The sequence below is a fragment of the Oryx dammah genome, unplaced genomic scaffold (genome assembly GCF_014754425.2).
Source record: "Oryx dammah isolate SB20612 unplaced genomic scaffold, SCBI_Odam_1.1 HiC_scaffold_11210, whole genome shotgun sequence".
Taxonomy (NCBI): domain Eukaryota; kingdom Metazoa; phylum Chordata; class Mammalia; order Artiodactyla; family Bovidae; genus Oryx; species Oryx dammah.
The window spans coordinates 294,233-307,492 of NW_024080603.1; the positions used below are offsets into that span (position 1 = coordinate 294,233).

General features: G+C 50.1%; 1 protein-coding gene across 1 annotated transcript; it reads left to right on the forward strand.

Annotated features, from left to right (window-relative positions):
* The first annotated feature begins 2,824 nt into the window (after window positions 1–2,824).
* Window positions 2,825–10,747, forward strand: LOC120861011 (homeobox protein orthopedia). Its single transcript, XM_040236717.1, has 3 exons — window positions 2,825–2,861; window positions 4,185–4,594; window positions 10,217–10,747. Exons 1-3 carry the CDS (start codon window positions 2,825–2,827, stop codon window positions 10,745–10,747), a joined length of 978 nt encoding a protein of 325 aa, XP_040092651.1.
* The last annotated feature ends 2,513 nt before the right edge of the window (window positions 10,748–13,260 follow it).

Consider the following 13,260-nt stretch of genomic DNA (forward strand, 5'->3'; position numbering starts at 1 on the left):
AAGACCAATAGAAAAGTCATAAAATGAAGCGGGCTATCAATCACGCCGCAACATTGTTATTCAGCGGTTACTAACAGAGATGGATAATCCTTTGATTTCGTCCCATTGTTATTACTCTGATGTGTCTTCACATTAACTGTTACACATTTATTTATCGACCTGAAAGATGCAACAAAACAGAATATACGAGCGTGTGCGTGTGGGAGAAAGCTGCGCGGCCCGCGGCTGTTCTGGGGCGGCTGTGGGACGAGGCCCCGAGCGCCGCTGTGCACACCTGGGTCGGCCCGCGCCCTCTCCTTCCTCCCCAGGTGGCAGCCTCTCCTCCCTCCCCCAGGCAGGGTGCGGAGCCGCGGGGTGCCGGCTTCCGAGGACCGGCCGGTGTGAAGGAGCGGGGTGCCTCCGCCAGGCCTCGTCCCTAACTCTGACACTTTTCCCCACCTCTGCCCCGCGTCCCGATCTTGGCCACCCCCGAGCCCCACCAAGGTGGGCACAGCCTCCTCCCAGTCCGCGGGGACGTGCGGCCAGGTGCGCGTTCGGGAGCCGGGTCCAGGGAGCTCGTCGCTGGGTTCCGGGCCGCTAGCCTCCCTCGTGGAGCGCGCGCCAGGCTCCGTGGCTTCTAAATTGGGCGTTTCGTTGGGGAAGGGGAAGCTTTTATAGGAAGGACTCTGCTTTAGGTCTACGTATTCGCCTCCCAAGCAAAGCTTTTCTCGAAGGGACTTTAGGCAAAAGGCGAACATCCTCGCGGCCCCTAATCGCGCCGCCGCCGCTCGGGCTCCGCCAAGCCGCTGCCCGTGGTCCCGGCGCCCCGGTCCCGGTCAGGCCGCTTTGGCAGCAGCTTCCGCGACGACCGGCCCCGAGCTTCCGGAGAAGCGGTCTCCGCTGCTCGGAAGGAACCGATGTGGCTGATGCCCGACACTCACACTTTGTGGATGTGTGCGCGCGCGCACGTGCGTGTGTGCATGGGAGGAGTGGAATGGGGTGCAAGAGAGAAGAGGAAGCAAAACTGCCCCAGAGTTCGCCTTGCAGCCTCCTTTGTCTACTTGCTCGGGCCCTGTCACACACATAGCTAAGGACACAAACGCGCGCAAGCGCAAGCGCAAGCGCGGGCACACACACACACACACACACACACACACACACAAATTCCTCTCGCATCTGCTCTCAGGCAGCATTTCCAATGTTTTGTGTAAGTCAATTGGACGGCGAACAAAAAAAGCCATTTGCTCGGTATTATTTAAAACAGACTTCATAGGGCCACCCTTTTGTGGAAGCTTTATTTGCACTAAATGAATAATCTTAATTGCATCACTCTCGAATTAAAAATCAATGTTAATCAAGTTGAGAGTAGTAAATATCAGTTTTCATTGTGCCTGGGAAGAGGGCATTTTTCTTGTGTTGCAAATAAAAATACAAGTCAAATAACTTTAAAAGGGCATTATGTTCTGCTACAAATACAATTGAAACGGATTGTTTAGGAGCAGATCAGAAACGGTACAGAATTTTGCACTTAATTTCCTCAGTTATCATTTACAATAAGAACCTCTGGTCTTGACAGCCAAGTCTAAACAGTAGTAAATTAGTACAAATTTATACTGATTTTACTCTAATAATAGTAATAAAAGCTTATAGATTTGGCACTAATTACATAAATGCCTAATGATCTTGAAAATTACTCTGGTTAGAAATATATTACTAATCTAAACTTTGTTGTTGGCTGGCTCTGAAAAATCAGAACATTAGAAATGGTTCGCTTCACTTGTGCAAAGCACTTTAAATTGTTCAAGTAGTTTAACATATTCGAGAGGAAAATAAAGAGCATTTAATTTTATTTACAGCCTAAAGTGGAGTTGGGAGACGTACTGAACTTAGAAACTTTGACTGAAGGAGCAGGTTACGGGCCAGGATGCCTGCGTGGGCTGGCTGAGAAGCTGGAGCCGGGCGTAGGAGGTGCAAAGTGCAAAAAAGACACCATGCTCGGGTCCACGAAGTAGACCTCGGGACCTGGAAGCAGCGGAGGGCGGGGCGGGGCGGGGGTGGAGGAGGGAGTCAGGTACTGTTGTGCGCTCTAGCCATGCCCGGAAAATGGGATTCTGTAGGCCCGCGGTCCCAGCCAGGGCTTCTAGACAGTAGGCGCAGGCCTGCTGGGCTGCCGCGAAGTCTAGGCGCGATCTGGAGGGCGCGGTGCCTTGTTGTGCCGCGGACTGTCAGGCCTGCGCCAGCAGCAGGCCACTGTTGCCCAGCGCGCAGGCCAGGGCTACTCCCGGGTCACCAAGGGGTTATGCCCTACTTTGTCCCCTGCCCTACCTCTGCCCCCGGGAAGATCCTAGCTCAGAGACACAGAGCTGCGCCTTTGGAGCGACCTGGGCGGGACCAGAAGGAAAAGTGTGCCTGGAGAAAATCTCAGTGAAAAACTACCGTAGGTCGGGCCCAGAAGCCCAGAGCGAGGCCGAGGCGGCCGCCGCTGCTTTAGCAGCTGCTCGGGGCTGGAGCAGCCCGGGCTGCCGCCGCCGCCTCCTCGGGCGGGCGCGGGCGGGCGGGCGGGCGGAGTGGGGGACTCTCCGGGCGCTGACATTTGCAGGCTGCCCTCCTGATTGGTCCCCTCGCCGAGCTGCTCACGGGTTCATTCAACTGTTAAGCACCTCCCCGTCTCTCTAAAGGACATTATAATGCAAGAAGCCCCCTTTTTAACCACAAACCGAATTTTCTTTCATTTAGGTGATCTATATATATCTATATCGTATAGCTTATAGCTTATATCTATTTTAAATAACTTAAAGCCGCTAAAATTTGGGGGGGAACAGCTTTCGCCCTGGAGCGGTGCGCGATGCTGTCTCACGCCGACCTCCTGGACGCCAGGCTAGGTGAGTGAGCGCCTCTCGCCCGGGCAGCCAGGAGAAGCCCGGGCAGGAAATTGTCAATTTGTTCCTTATTTTACCTTAATGTGCCCTAAATGGACTAATTTCTTTAAAAGTAATTGTGCTGCATTAAAGTTTAATTTAATTTAACATCGTCTTTAAAAAAAATCTATGGAATATGTAGATCCAAAGGAGTTGGGTGATGTTGTTACTTTTTGTTTTTCTTATTTTTTCACTTCCTCCCTCCCCCTTATTATGTTACTTATTTTTTTTGAAGGAGGCGATCTACCCCGTGATAATTTGTTTGGAGGCGTGTGTTTTTTTTCCCCTCTCTTTCCCCCTCCTGTTTGCCTTAATTTCAGATTTCTTTCTTCTCTTTTTTCCCCTCTTTCTCTCTCCCCATACCTCTTTCTGCTCCTCGTTTAAGTATGGTTGAATTTGTAAAACTCAGTCTTGAAGGAGAAGCCACTGCAATAGAAGCAATTTACTAAGTGTACTCACTGAGAAAGGAGAAAAGCCAGATTCATCCTCGCAGGCATCCGGCCTGCAAAGGGAGTCGGCATTGCCAATCAATGGCTGAGAGGAATGTACCTTTTATATCTCCGGAAAGAAAAGTTGAATTCTCTAAAGTTTGATTCATTGTTACGTCTAGAGACTTTACTTGAGTTTTCTTAAAGATGTTTGGGTTACTGGGCTCTGGGTTTCCGGTTTGGGAATCTTTGGTGATGGATGTGACTCCATTTTCCAAACACTTTCTCTGATTTGAGGGGGAGGCGGAGCTGATTTGGGTTGATTTCGGGAGGTGGAAAGCTTGGAAACTTATTCATTTTCCGAAAGTGAGAGGGAATCGGCTGGGGGTCGGAGGTAGAGTTCTCAGGCTGCCTAAGCGCAGGTGTGGCAGCAACGGAGAAAATTGTTTAATTTTCTTTCTTTCTTTTCTTCCCACCTCCCCTCACCCCCTGCTCGGTTCTAGGATAAGCTCTGGAGTTCCTAGAACGCCTTGGCGGGGTGGGGTACGGTTCATGAAAGGGTCTCCGAGGCATGTTTCATTGCCGGGACTAGGAATGTTTCATTGTGGGAGAGACGAAAGCATGTGTTGTTTACTAAGGGACCCCGCTGCGGAGAGAAGGGAAAAGGCCGGGAGACGGTCTTGCAACCTGGCAGTCCAGATCCTGGGGCCCCAGGCTGAGCACCCCGGGAGATTGCTCCGTAGGGCGACCGTGGGCGCAGAGGGAGCCGAGCACGGGTCTGGAAAAGGACCACGCGGGGCGTACAGTCCCTCCTGGAATGGCCAGGGCAGTAGTGACCGCCATCCCCTTGCCTCCTCAGGTATGAAAGATGCCGCCGAGCTTCTGGGCCACCGGGAGGCGGTGAAGTGTAGGCTGGGCGTAGGGGGCTCTGACCCCGGGGGCCATCCGGGGGACCTAGCGCCCAACTCCGACCCAGTCGAGGGAGCCACTCTGCTGCCCGGGGAGGACATCACCACAGTGGGCTCTACGCCGGCCTCGCTGGCGGTGAGCGCAAAGGACCCGGACAAGCAGCCGGGGCCCCAGGGCGGCCCGAACCCCAGCCAAGCCGGTCAGCAGCAGGGCCAACAGAAGCAAAAGCGCCATCGGACGCGCTTCACCCCTGCTCAGCTCAACGAACTGGAGAGGAGCTTCGCCAAGACTCACTACCCCGACATCTTCATGCGTGAGGAGCTGGCACTTCGTATCGGGCTGACCGAGTCCCGAGTGCAGGTACGCTGGGCTTGGGCGCCAGGGAAGAAGACAAGGAGGGGGGTGGGAGGAATCAGGCAAAGGAAGCAGGGTCTTTCCTTCCCTTACAGGGATCCTGGGCTAAGCTTTCCTGGGTGAAGTTAGCTCCTCTGCCCGCGAACTGGCCCCATCGATGGGCAGACAGTGCCCCCATCTCCTGCCAGTATAACCACATTTCCGCAGAAACTCCTCCAAATCGAAGCCGGCGTCATTCGATTGCTAGGTCTCTTCCTTCCTCCCGAGAAGGAAATCTCCGGGTCTCCCACCTTCCGTGTCTCCTAGGCGGCTAACCCCCGCGGGCAATTCCACTCCAGCTCCCGTTATAGACAAGTATTTCATTACCCCCTAATGAGTTTGTGTCGTGTCTGGATAAATGGGAGAATGCATCATACAATACAGAAAACACGAAAAAGGAGAAAATAAGGCGAAGTAGGCGCCTTTCAGAAAAGATCCACATCTGGGTTTTCCTGCATATCACACTCCTGCCGCGCTCAGGCAAAATACCCTCTAGCTTCGATGCTTATAAAGGCTTCGAATCTGGTGGCCTACCAATGCGCTGGGGGCAGCTGGAGCTATCCCCCACAGCCTATGAGTCCTGGTTTCCCCTAAAGTAACTTGGGCAGTGTGTGTGGGGTGGTGGCGGTGGGGGAGATAAGGGCTTTCTGGCATAGCTACCCGATTTGAAGAAAGGACATTTAGGTCAGAAAAGATTGACCAGTAGTAAACAAAATCATTACTGACCCCTTGTTCTGGTCCAACCACCCTCCAAGTTGTAAATTATATATAACTTACAAACCACACCTGTAACTTTTCTGAAAATTGGGGTATAAAAGTATAAGTCCAATGAATCTCAGGTTTTTTCCACTTTTTAGAAGAATGAAAACATTATATCAAATATTTTATGGATAGGTGCTGGAGGTGAAATTCCAAGAGGGGCGGTTAGACTTGAGCTATCCAGGGTGCTGAAAACCTTTCCAGCCTGTCCTCGACAGGCTCTTTTCTATTCCTTATCCTGTGTCAATCTCACCTCTAGCTGCTATCAAAAAATTTAAAGATCTCCGTTTTACAAATTTTAAACATCAAAGTTTAAAGGTCTCGGTTACTTTACATTTGATCTAAAAGTCAAAAGTGTTCATAATCACAGTGTTGAATTTTTCTGTTTCCATTTAGCATTTTAAAGACTGTCTAACCTTCTGTTTTAAACAGTCAGAAAATAAATGTCATTGGGGAGTTAAGGTGGTCAAGTTAATAAAGGGTATAACACACTATATTAACATTTTTACTCAGTGTAAATCTGGTGGTTTCTTTAGTGAACTCTGGAAGCCCTGAACCATGGGCCATTGAAATTAAGCATCAGAGGCACATTAATTGCATTGTACAGATGTGTATTATTAATGCTCTTAAGCTTTTTTTTAAACCTTGCTCCTTTTTTAAATCTGAAATTGAGTTCATACCTTAACAGAAACATGCAATTTCAATATTTTCAGTACTGTTAATGATAATACTGGCTTGTTAAAATCCTATCAGTTCAAAATTCATAAATTTTTTTCACTCAAGAGAAATACTATATAATAATTTTTAAGGACTAAAATGCTGTTGCTTAACCTAGGCTTACTAGTAATTAGTTTGAATTAAAATAGAACTTAGAATCACAAATAAAATATAACTGGACAACTGACTTTATGAAAAAAGAAAACGAGGTCTATTAAACTTTATTAGGTCTTCCAAAGGTTAATGGCAGTGATTCTTTTAATATAAAAAGTTATAAATGAAATAAAGTACAAACTATGTAATAGAAACAGTTATTTTTAAGAAGTACACAAAAGAATAATCAAGAAGGATAAAGACAGAGTACTTTAATTCTTCTAGCGTAATGTTCAACCAAAGATAATAGCTTGATGCTGCTGATAGGAAAAATTTAATAGAATGGTAATTTCAATATTTTTAAAAATAATGTTCCATAGTTTAAAAAGTAATCAGATCAACATAACCTTAATTAACATTTCAAAATGATTAACATTATGTAATGTAATGCAAAAATAATTTATGTAAAATGTATTTACTTTGCAATTCACTGTATCTTTGCTCCTTGACCAAATTCAAATTAAGTAGTAATTGGTTTATGTTCTTATATGATGAGTACTTCATAGTTTTCTTTATAGTTAACAGATTGCCACAAATTCTTTTCAGTGTGTGGGCCACTGCACTGATTAAAAATGATCTAAACATTTAATTTATTGCAATTGTATGTTTTTAAAGATACTTTTTGATTCTAGACTAAATGACCCAATATACTTATTTTTATCTATATCTGCCATATATCATCCTTTTAAGTATTTATTAAAGCACCTCTACTCACACGGAGGCCAATTCCATGTCTGATATCACTCCTCTTTTCTGGCTAGTGTAATAAAACCATTCCTTTTATAGCATGCCATTATTAGAAACCAATTTCAGAATTATTTATAACCTGGAATGGCTTATTAAGCAGCAATGCGAGAATCATGCAAATTACGCGATCAAATGCAATATAATAAGCATAATCATTAGTCTCTAGCACGGATTAATTAACTTTCAATATTTTATTTACATAAAAACCAAATCAGTGAAATAACTTCTGCACAGTCAGGCTTGCCTTTCAATATTTTATACGAACAAAAATAATGTGCTGTAATTCCATTGACCGTGTCCCCCAGAATGGCCCTGTCACCTGCCACATCTTAATAGGGGGACAAGCCGAGAGTATTTTCTAGTTTTCTAATGGAATGAGAAATTGCATTTTCTTCCTCTCCCAGCACTATTAAAGTGTAATGAATTCGGCCCAGAGTTCACGGCTGGCTGATCGAAATGAACCTGAGATCTAGGCTTTAATACAGCTCCCCAGATTTCCTCCCAAATCTTCACATTAATCATTTGCTGGATTCCAATGAGATCTTCATAAAGCATTTGCTTCGAGGGGGGGAGAAAGTAATATTCTCTCTTTCTCCCCTCTTTCTCTATTTCTGAGCCATTTATAGGTGGGGAATTAAATGGGCTATATATTTTAAAATACATTTACAGTATGTCTATATTACTGTAACAGCAGATATCATGAAAGTGGATTTTTAAATTCCAACCTCCATTAGATTCTCACTGTTGTATTAAGCATCTTCTGAGAAGAGCTGCATTTCAAACTGAGTACAAAGTTGGCTGTGGCTGCGGTTAATATATTTCCTGGAGTTGTCATCTGTGCATTCTCAAAATCTCCCTTAGGTTTTACCTGCATTTTAATCCGTCATGCTCTAGTTTTCAAGTGGAAACATTCACATTTTAAAAACATATGCATCATAGCTTGGAACGGAGGTGCTCAGACCCCATGCAGATTTTTTTCCCCCCAATCCCAGTAAGCCATGAAACATAAAAAATTTTGTAGCCATCATTTGACTACTAACCCTCAAACATAATTGAGCACAATTTTTCGATTATTTCTACAATATTTAGTTCTTCAACAGCTGTTCTTTTCCACTTGTGCCTGAGATTCAGAAATCTTTCTGGCAGGCATGTTTTCTACTGAGATTCTTCTGGGCAATTCCTCCCCTCTTTCTTCTGTTTCTTTCCCCACTCTCCACACCATGCCCACCGCAAACAGTCAGACATTTCAGAAGTCACTGACATTTGCAGGGTGCTGGGAACCGGTCTTTAATCTATAGATACCTTTCAAAATATGTCTGGGTGCAGAATGTGAGGTATGGGGACCGTTTTGGTCACAGACACCGTCCTGTCTAGGGTTCCACCTGGTCCAGCCTTGGATGGATAATGCAAAGCGACCTGTGGCAGTCGGTCTCCTCGAGGTGCTTTCCTGGGCTCCTGTGGGTTACTCTCTGCTAACAGCTCAATCCTTGGCCTGCTGCCGCATTGATCCCAGTCTCTATCTAGGGCCCTGCTGCCGCATTTAATCCACTGTGCCACTAGCTCAAGGGGCTTTAACAGGGAAAGGACCCTGCATCTTTACCCAATCTGGACACGACAGTAGGCAGAAACATGGAAAATGAGGCAGAAACCAGAAAGAGATAAAGTGGTGGGTGATGATGCATGATAGAAAAGCCAGGGCCAGCCCAAAGGCTGAAGAGAATTCTCGATTGAGGGCTGTTCATATTGGTAATGGAGAGTGTAGCTCCACTTGCTTGGGTGTGTAAACTGGTTTACTGGGAAAGGGGGTCAGGTACTCCCATACTTGTGATACTTTAGTTTGCAGAATAAACCTTAAAGAGTTTGGATTAGAGTGGTCAAGTTGCATTGATCAGATTAAATTATGAGAAAATTCAGTCAGTACCTAAGCTGTGTCCCACATCATTTATATTTATGCATAGTAAACCTCCAGCTGACTATGTGTTGAACTGTAAGCCTGCCAAATGGACAGTCTGGCTTAAAAAAAATATCAAATTTAAACATGGGGTGAGGGGAAGTTTTCTTGGTCAGGCAGTTTACTTGATGACTTTTGGGAAGAATCTTTCCTTCCCCTGTGGTAGTGAATTTGACATTGACAGGCAAATTTGTCTTATAAAGTCTGAACTTCCAGGGTCCACTGTTAAGAAAAAACTAATAGGAAGATTATTTTCATTTGGAGTATACTTTATCAAACACATCTCCTTTAAAAAGACATCTGGGTTTGTCTGAGCAAAATTAAATTTGATTCATAGATAGTGTGAGCTTTAAACTTGACTTCCTTTGGTTTGTAGTAGTCAGAAAATTTGCTTTTAATTTATAGATGAAATGAGGTGGGGTGAGGGTGGGGTTGAGGGAACTGGAGGCCTTGTTATTTGGGATCCTCAGTAAATTCTTGGAAATAATAGATTTGAAAGCCCTGAGGCTTAGGGCTCTAGCAGCAGACTCCAGCAAACCTGCACAACCCAGAGAAAGGTACGCTTAGAGGGGCTTGAGCAGGAGGCACGGACTTGCGGCAGTGGTACCAGTCGCTACGAATCAGAAGTCACTGTGGTGACCCAAACTACACCGTAGCTCAGTGGCGCTTGCTTTCCCACGTGGATCACTATGTTAAGCTCTCCGCTCTGTCATCCATGGCGTTAGGGGTTTTCTTTTGTCTTTCGATTTTGAAACCGGCTTTGTCATCCACAGCTCTTCATCAATTTCCAAATTTCCAGCGTTTCTGAAAATTCTATACCCCATCATTGTTAATGGCACGCTATTAGGCCACACGGGTATACATGTTTATCTTCATTTGTACACCTGTGGGTCCAGGTTTGACAACATGCCTGCCTGCAGACCAGTGCGTCTAAGCGGCTCGCAGAATGTACCAGCGCGCAGGGGCGTGGTGAATACTGCGTGTGGTGTCTGTCTGCACGGTGTGTAAGTGCTCCCGGCACGGTTACTCAGGACTCCTGGAGTTGGCGCCCGGTGGAGACCCGGGGCGCCGGTTGCCTAGGGCTGGTCGAGAATCAGGGTCCCCGGCTGCGTGTGGGGGCGCGCCGGGCCGATGGCACGTGTTCGGCCTGGGGCCGAGGGGGTGGACCCGCTGCGGGTTTCTCGGGCTCGGGCCGCCGACGCTCCTGGCCGGCCCGCGGGCTAACAGCGCCCTGTGTGTCTCCCCACCCCCGTCCACTCCAGGTCTGGTTCCAGAACCGGCGCGCTAAGTGGAAGAAGCGCAAGAAGACCACCAACGTGTTCCGCGCGCCGGGCACGCTGCTGCCCACGCCAGGCCTGCCCCAGTTCCCGTCGGCTGCCGCCGCCGCCGCCGCCGCCATGGGCGACAGCCTGTGCTCTTTCCATGCCAACGACACCCGCTGGGCGGCGGCCGCCATGCCGGGCGTGTCGCAGCTGCCGCTGCCGCCGGCGCTGGGCAGGCAGCAAGCCATGGCGCAGTCGCTGTCCCAGTGCAGCCTGGCGGCCGGGCCGCCGCCCAACTCCATGGGCCTGTCCAACAGCTTGGCGGGCTCCAATGGCGCGGGGCTGCAGTCGCACCTCTACCAGCCCGCCTTCCCCGGCATGGTGCCCGCCTCCCTCCCCGGCCCCAGCAACGTCTCCGGCTCGCCCCAGCTCTGCAGCTCCCCGGACAGCAGCGACGTGTGGCGGGGCACGAGCATCGCCTCCCTCCGCCGCAAGGCGCTAGAGCACACAGTCTCCATGAGCTTCACTTAATGCCGCCGCGCCCGGCCCGCTCCGCCCCCGGCACCGCCCCCCCGGTCCGCCCCGAGGCCCCGGCGGCGCGCGCCCGGGCCCCCCGCTCCCTGCCCCGGCCCTCGCCCGGGCGCCCTGCCCCGCTCTCCCGCCGCGGCCCCAGCCCCGGCGCCCTGCTCCCTCCCCGCCCGGCCTCCGCCACGTCTCGTCCGGCCCTTCCTCCCCTCCGTCCTCCTCTCCCGGGCTCACCCCAAGCCTCGGCCCGCGAGGCCTCCCTCCCGCCTGACTCGGCTCCCCGCACCCTCCCCCCCCCGCCCCACCCCCCTCACCTGGCCCCTCCCTCCGCCCAGGGGCGAGCGCCCGGCCCCACGCCTCCCGCGCCCCCACGCCTCCCCGCGCCCCGCCGCCTGCCGGCTCGCACTCGCCGTGCTCGCGCCCTCCGCCTGGCCTTCCGACTGGCGGCATTCCCACCCGCACCTTGCCCACGACGCCTGCGGCCCCCTCGCCCCGCGCCTCGCCCCCGGTCCCTTCTTGCCCCGCTCCTCACGGCCCCCTTCCCGTGCCCTGCCGAAAGCATCCTTCCCGCCATTTTACTTAGCAGGGAGTAGACTCAGGATCTGAAATCAGACACCAATGGACTGGTTTGTGGGCAGAAACACACACACACCCGCACTCTCGCTCACTTTCAGACACTACACACGCGCGCGCGCACACTCATACACAGTGCACCTAGGTCACACACGGACGTGTTCAAGGGACAGCACAATGTTAGGATTTTTGTCTAAAAGGAGGACAAGCATCTAACCGCCTCATCTGAGGGCCTAACTGATTACAATTTGATTTATCCCTGTATTCTTGCACCGAACTCCTTTCTTTTTTTCTCCCACTATCCGTTCCTTGCCTTGTCCATCCAGTCACATACCTGCAGCCGTGTATTGGCTCGCAAGAGAACGTTTTTGTTTCATCTTACTTTTATTTTCTTAAGTACAACTATGTGAGTGTTTTGAGGGAAGGCTTCTCAGGAGGAACATGTCAGTGGATTGGGTGGCTGGAGTAGACTAAAGCAGTCATGTGATGAAGAGGTGATCTTACCCATTTTGATAAATGTCTTTATGAGAAAGAGTAATAGAAACATGTAAGAAATTTTTCCTTTTGTAAAAGCAAAAGCCACATCTTTTTTTCTGGATCCTTCAGGACTGGGGTTTGTTTGCTTCCTTTTTTCCGTTTCTCTCTCCTCGCGCTGCTCTGTGCCCTTGGTTGTTTTGTGGTCGTCCTGTCGTTCCTCGTGCCCCTCGGCCACTGCCCCGGGCCCCTGCCGGCTGCCGAAGGGTGCACTCAGGCATCTACAACCCTGCAACTTTGTACAGAGAAACGCAATCAGCTCTTTCTGCATGTGCTGGTCAAATCCAAACCCAGAGAACAGAAGCGCTTTCGAAGAATGAACAAACATGTGAAATAGGATGTTTTGTGTAGATAAAGCATTCTTGTTACATACTGGTCAATTTGTGATATGTTTTAACTTATTGTCTGTGCTTATTTATGGAATTTGGTTTTCTTAATAAATGTTTGAGCTAATATAAAGCATATTATTTGACTTTTCCGAACAAGTTTATATCAAGTTAAATGTAAATGGATAAAATAAAATCATTTTCAGTATGTGATACGGAGAATGATGGGTTTTGGTGTGAGTTTGAATGACAGAAGGGTCTCGTGGGGGTAAGGGAAGAGAACTTTTCTAAGAGGTTCTCAGTTGGTGCCCAGTTGGCGGGATTCCCGCGTCGGAGACTCGTCTGCCCTTCGGTGGGTCTGGGTTCAGTTCCTAGGTCGCACCGCACCCTAGGCAGGACGCAAGGATACAGCGTCCCCGCCGGCAGGCCTGGCCTGCAGTCCGCGGGTACGCAGGCCGGAAGTGAGAAACCGCGCGGCGATCGCCTCACGCGAGCTCGAGGCCTCGCGAGGCTTCAGGTCGACCCCTGCCTCTGAGCCCGAGACGGGCCTCCGGGCGCAGCTGCCGGCACTTAACGCAGGGCCCGAGAGTCGATAAGCTTCTCGCGTGAACGGTCCCTACCGGACAAAGCTGCGGACGGGAGCCCTCGTCGTCGGGCTGCGTCTGGAAGGACCACGGTGACGGAAGCGTGGAGAGCTCCGGAGCTCGGCCTTCTGGCGTCTGCCCCAAGGTATCCGGTGGACTAGAGAGGCCCGGGGCCCCTCCCCTGGGGCCTAGGCCTCGAGGCCGTCCGAAGGAGGCGGCCGGTCCCCTCCGTGTCGGGGGTCCAGGCGAGGCCTCAGACGCCTGGGGCTCCAGGTCGGGGCACGTCGTCCGGAGAAGGGTGTCCGGGGCGCCCTGGCTGCGGATCAGGGCCTCTCAGGCCTTCCCTGGTTTACTCTGCGTTTGCTCTAGTTTTCTGAGGATCCATGCTTGGGTCGAGCTAACTTCAAATTTAGCCACGTGTTCAGCGCACGTCCCCACACTAACTGGTAGTGAAAAATTGCTGCAGTTTGTTTGCGGCAGAATGAGACGGAAGGTTTCGGGG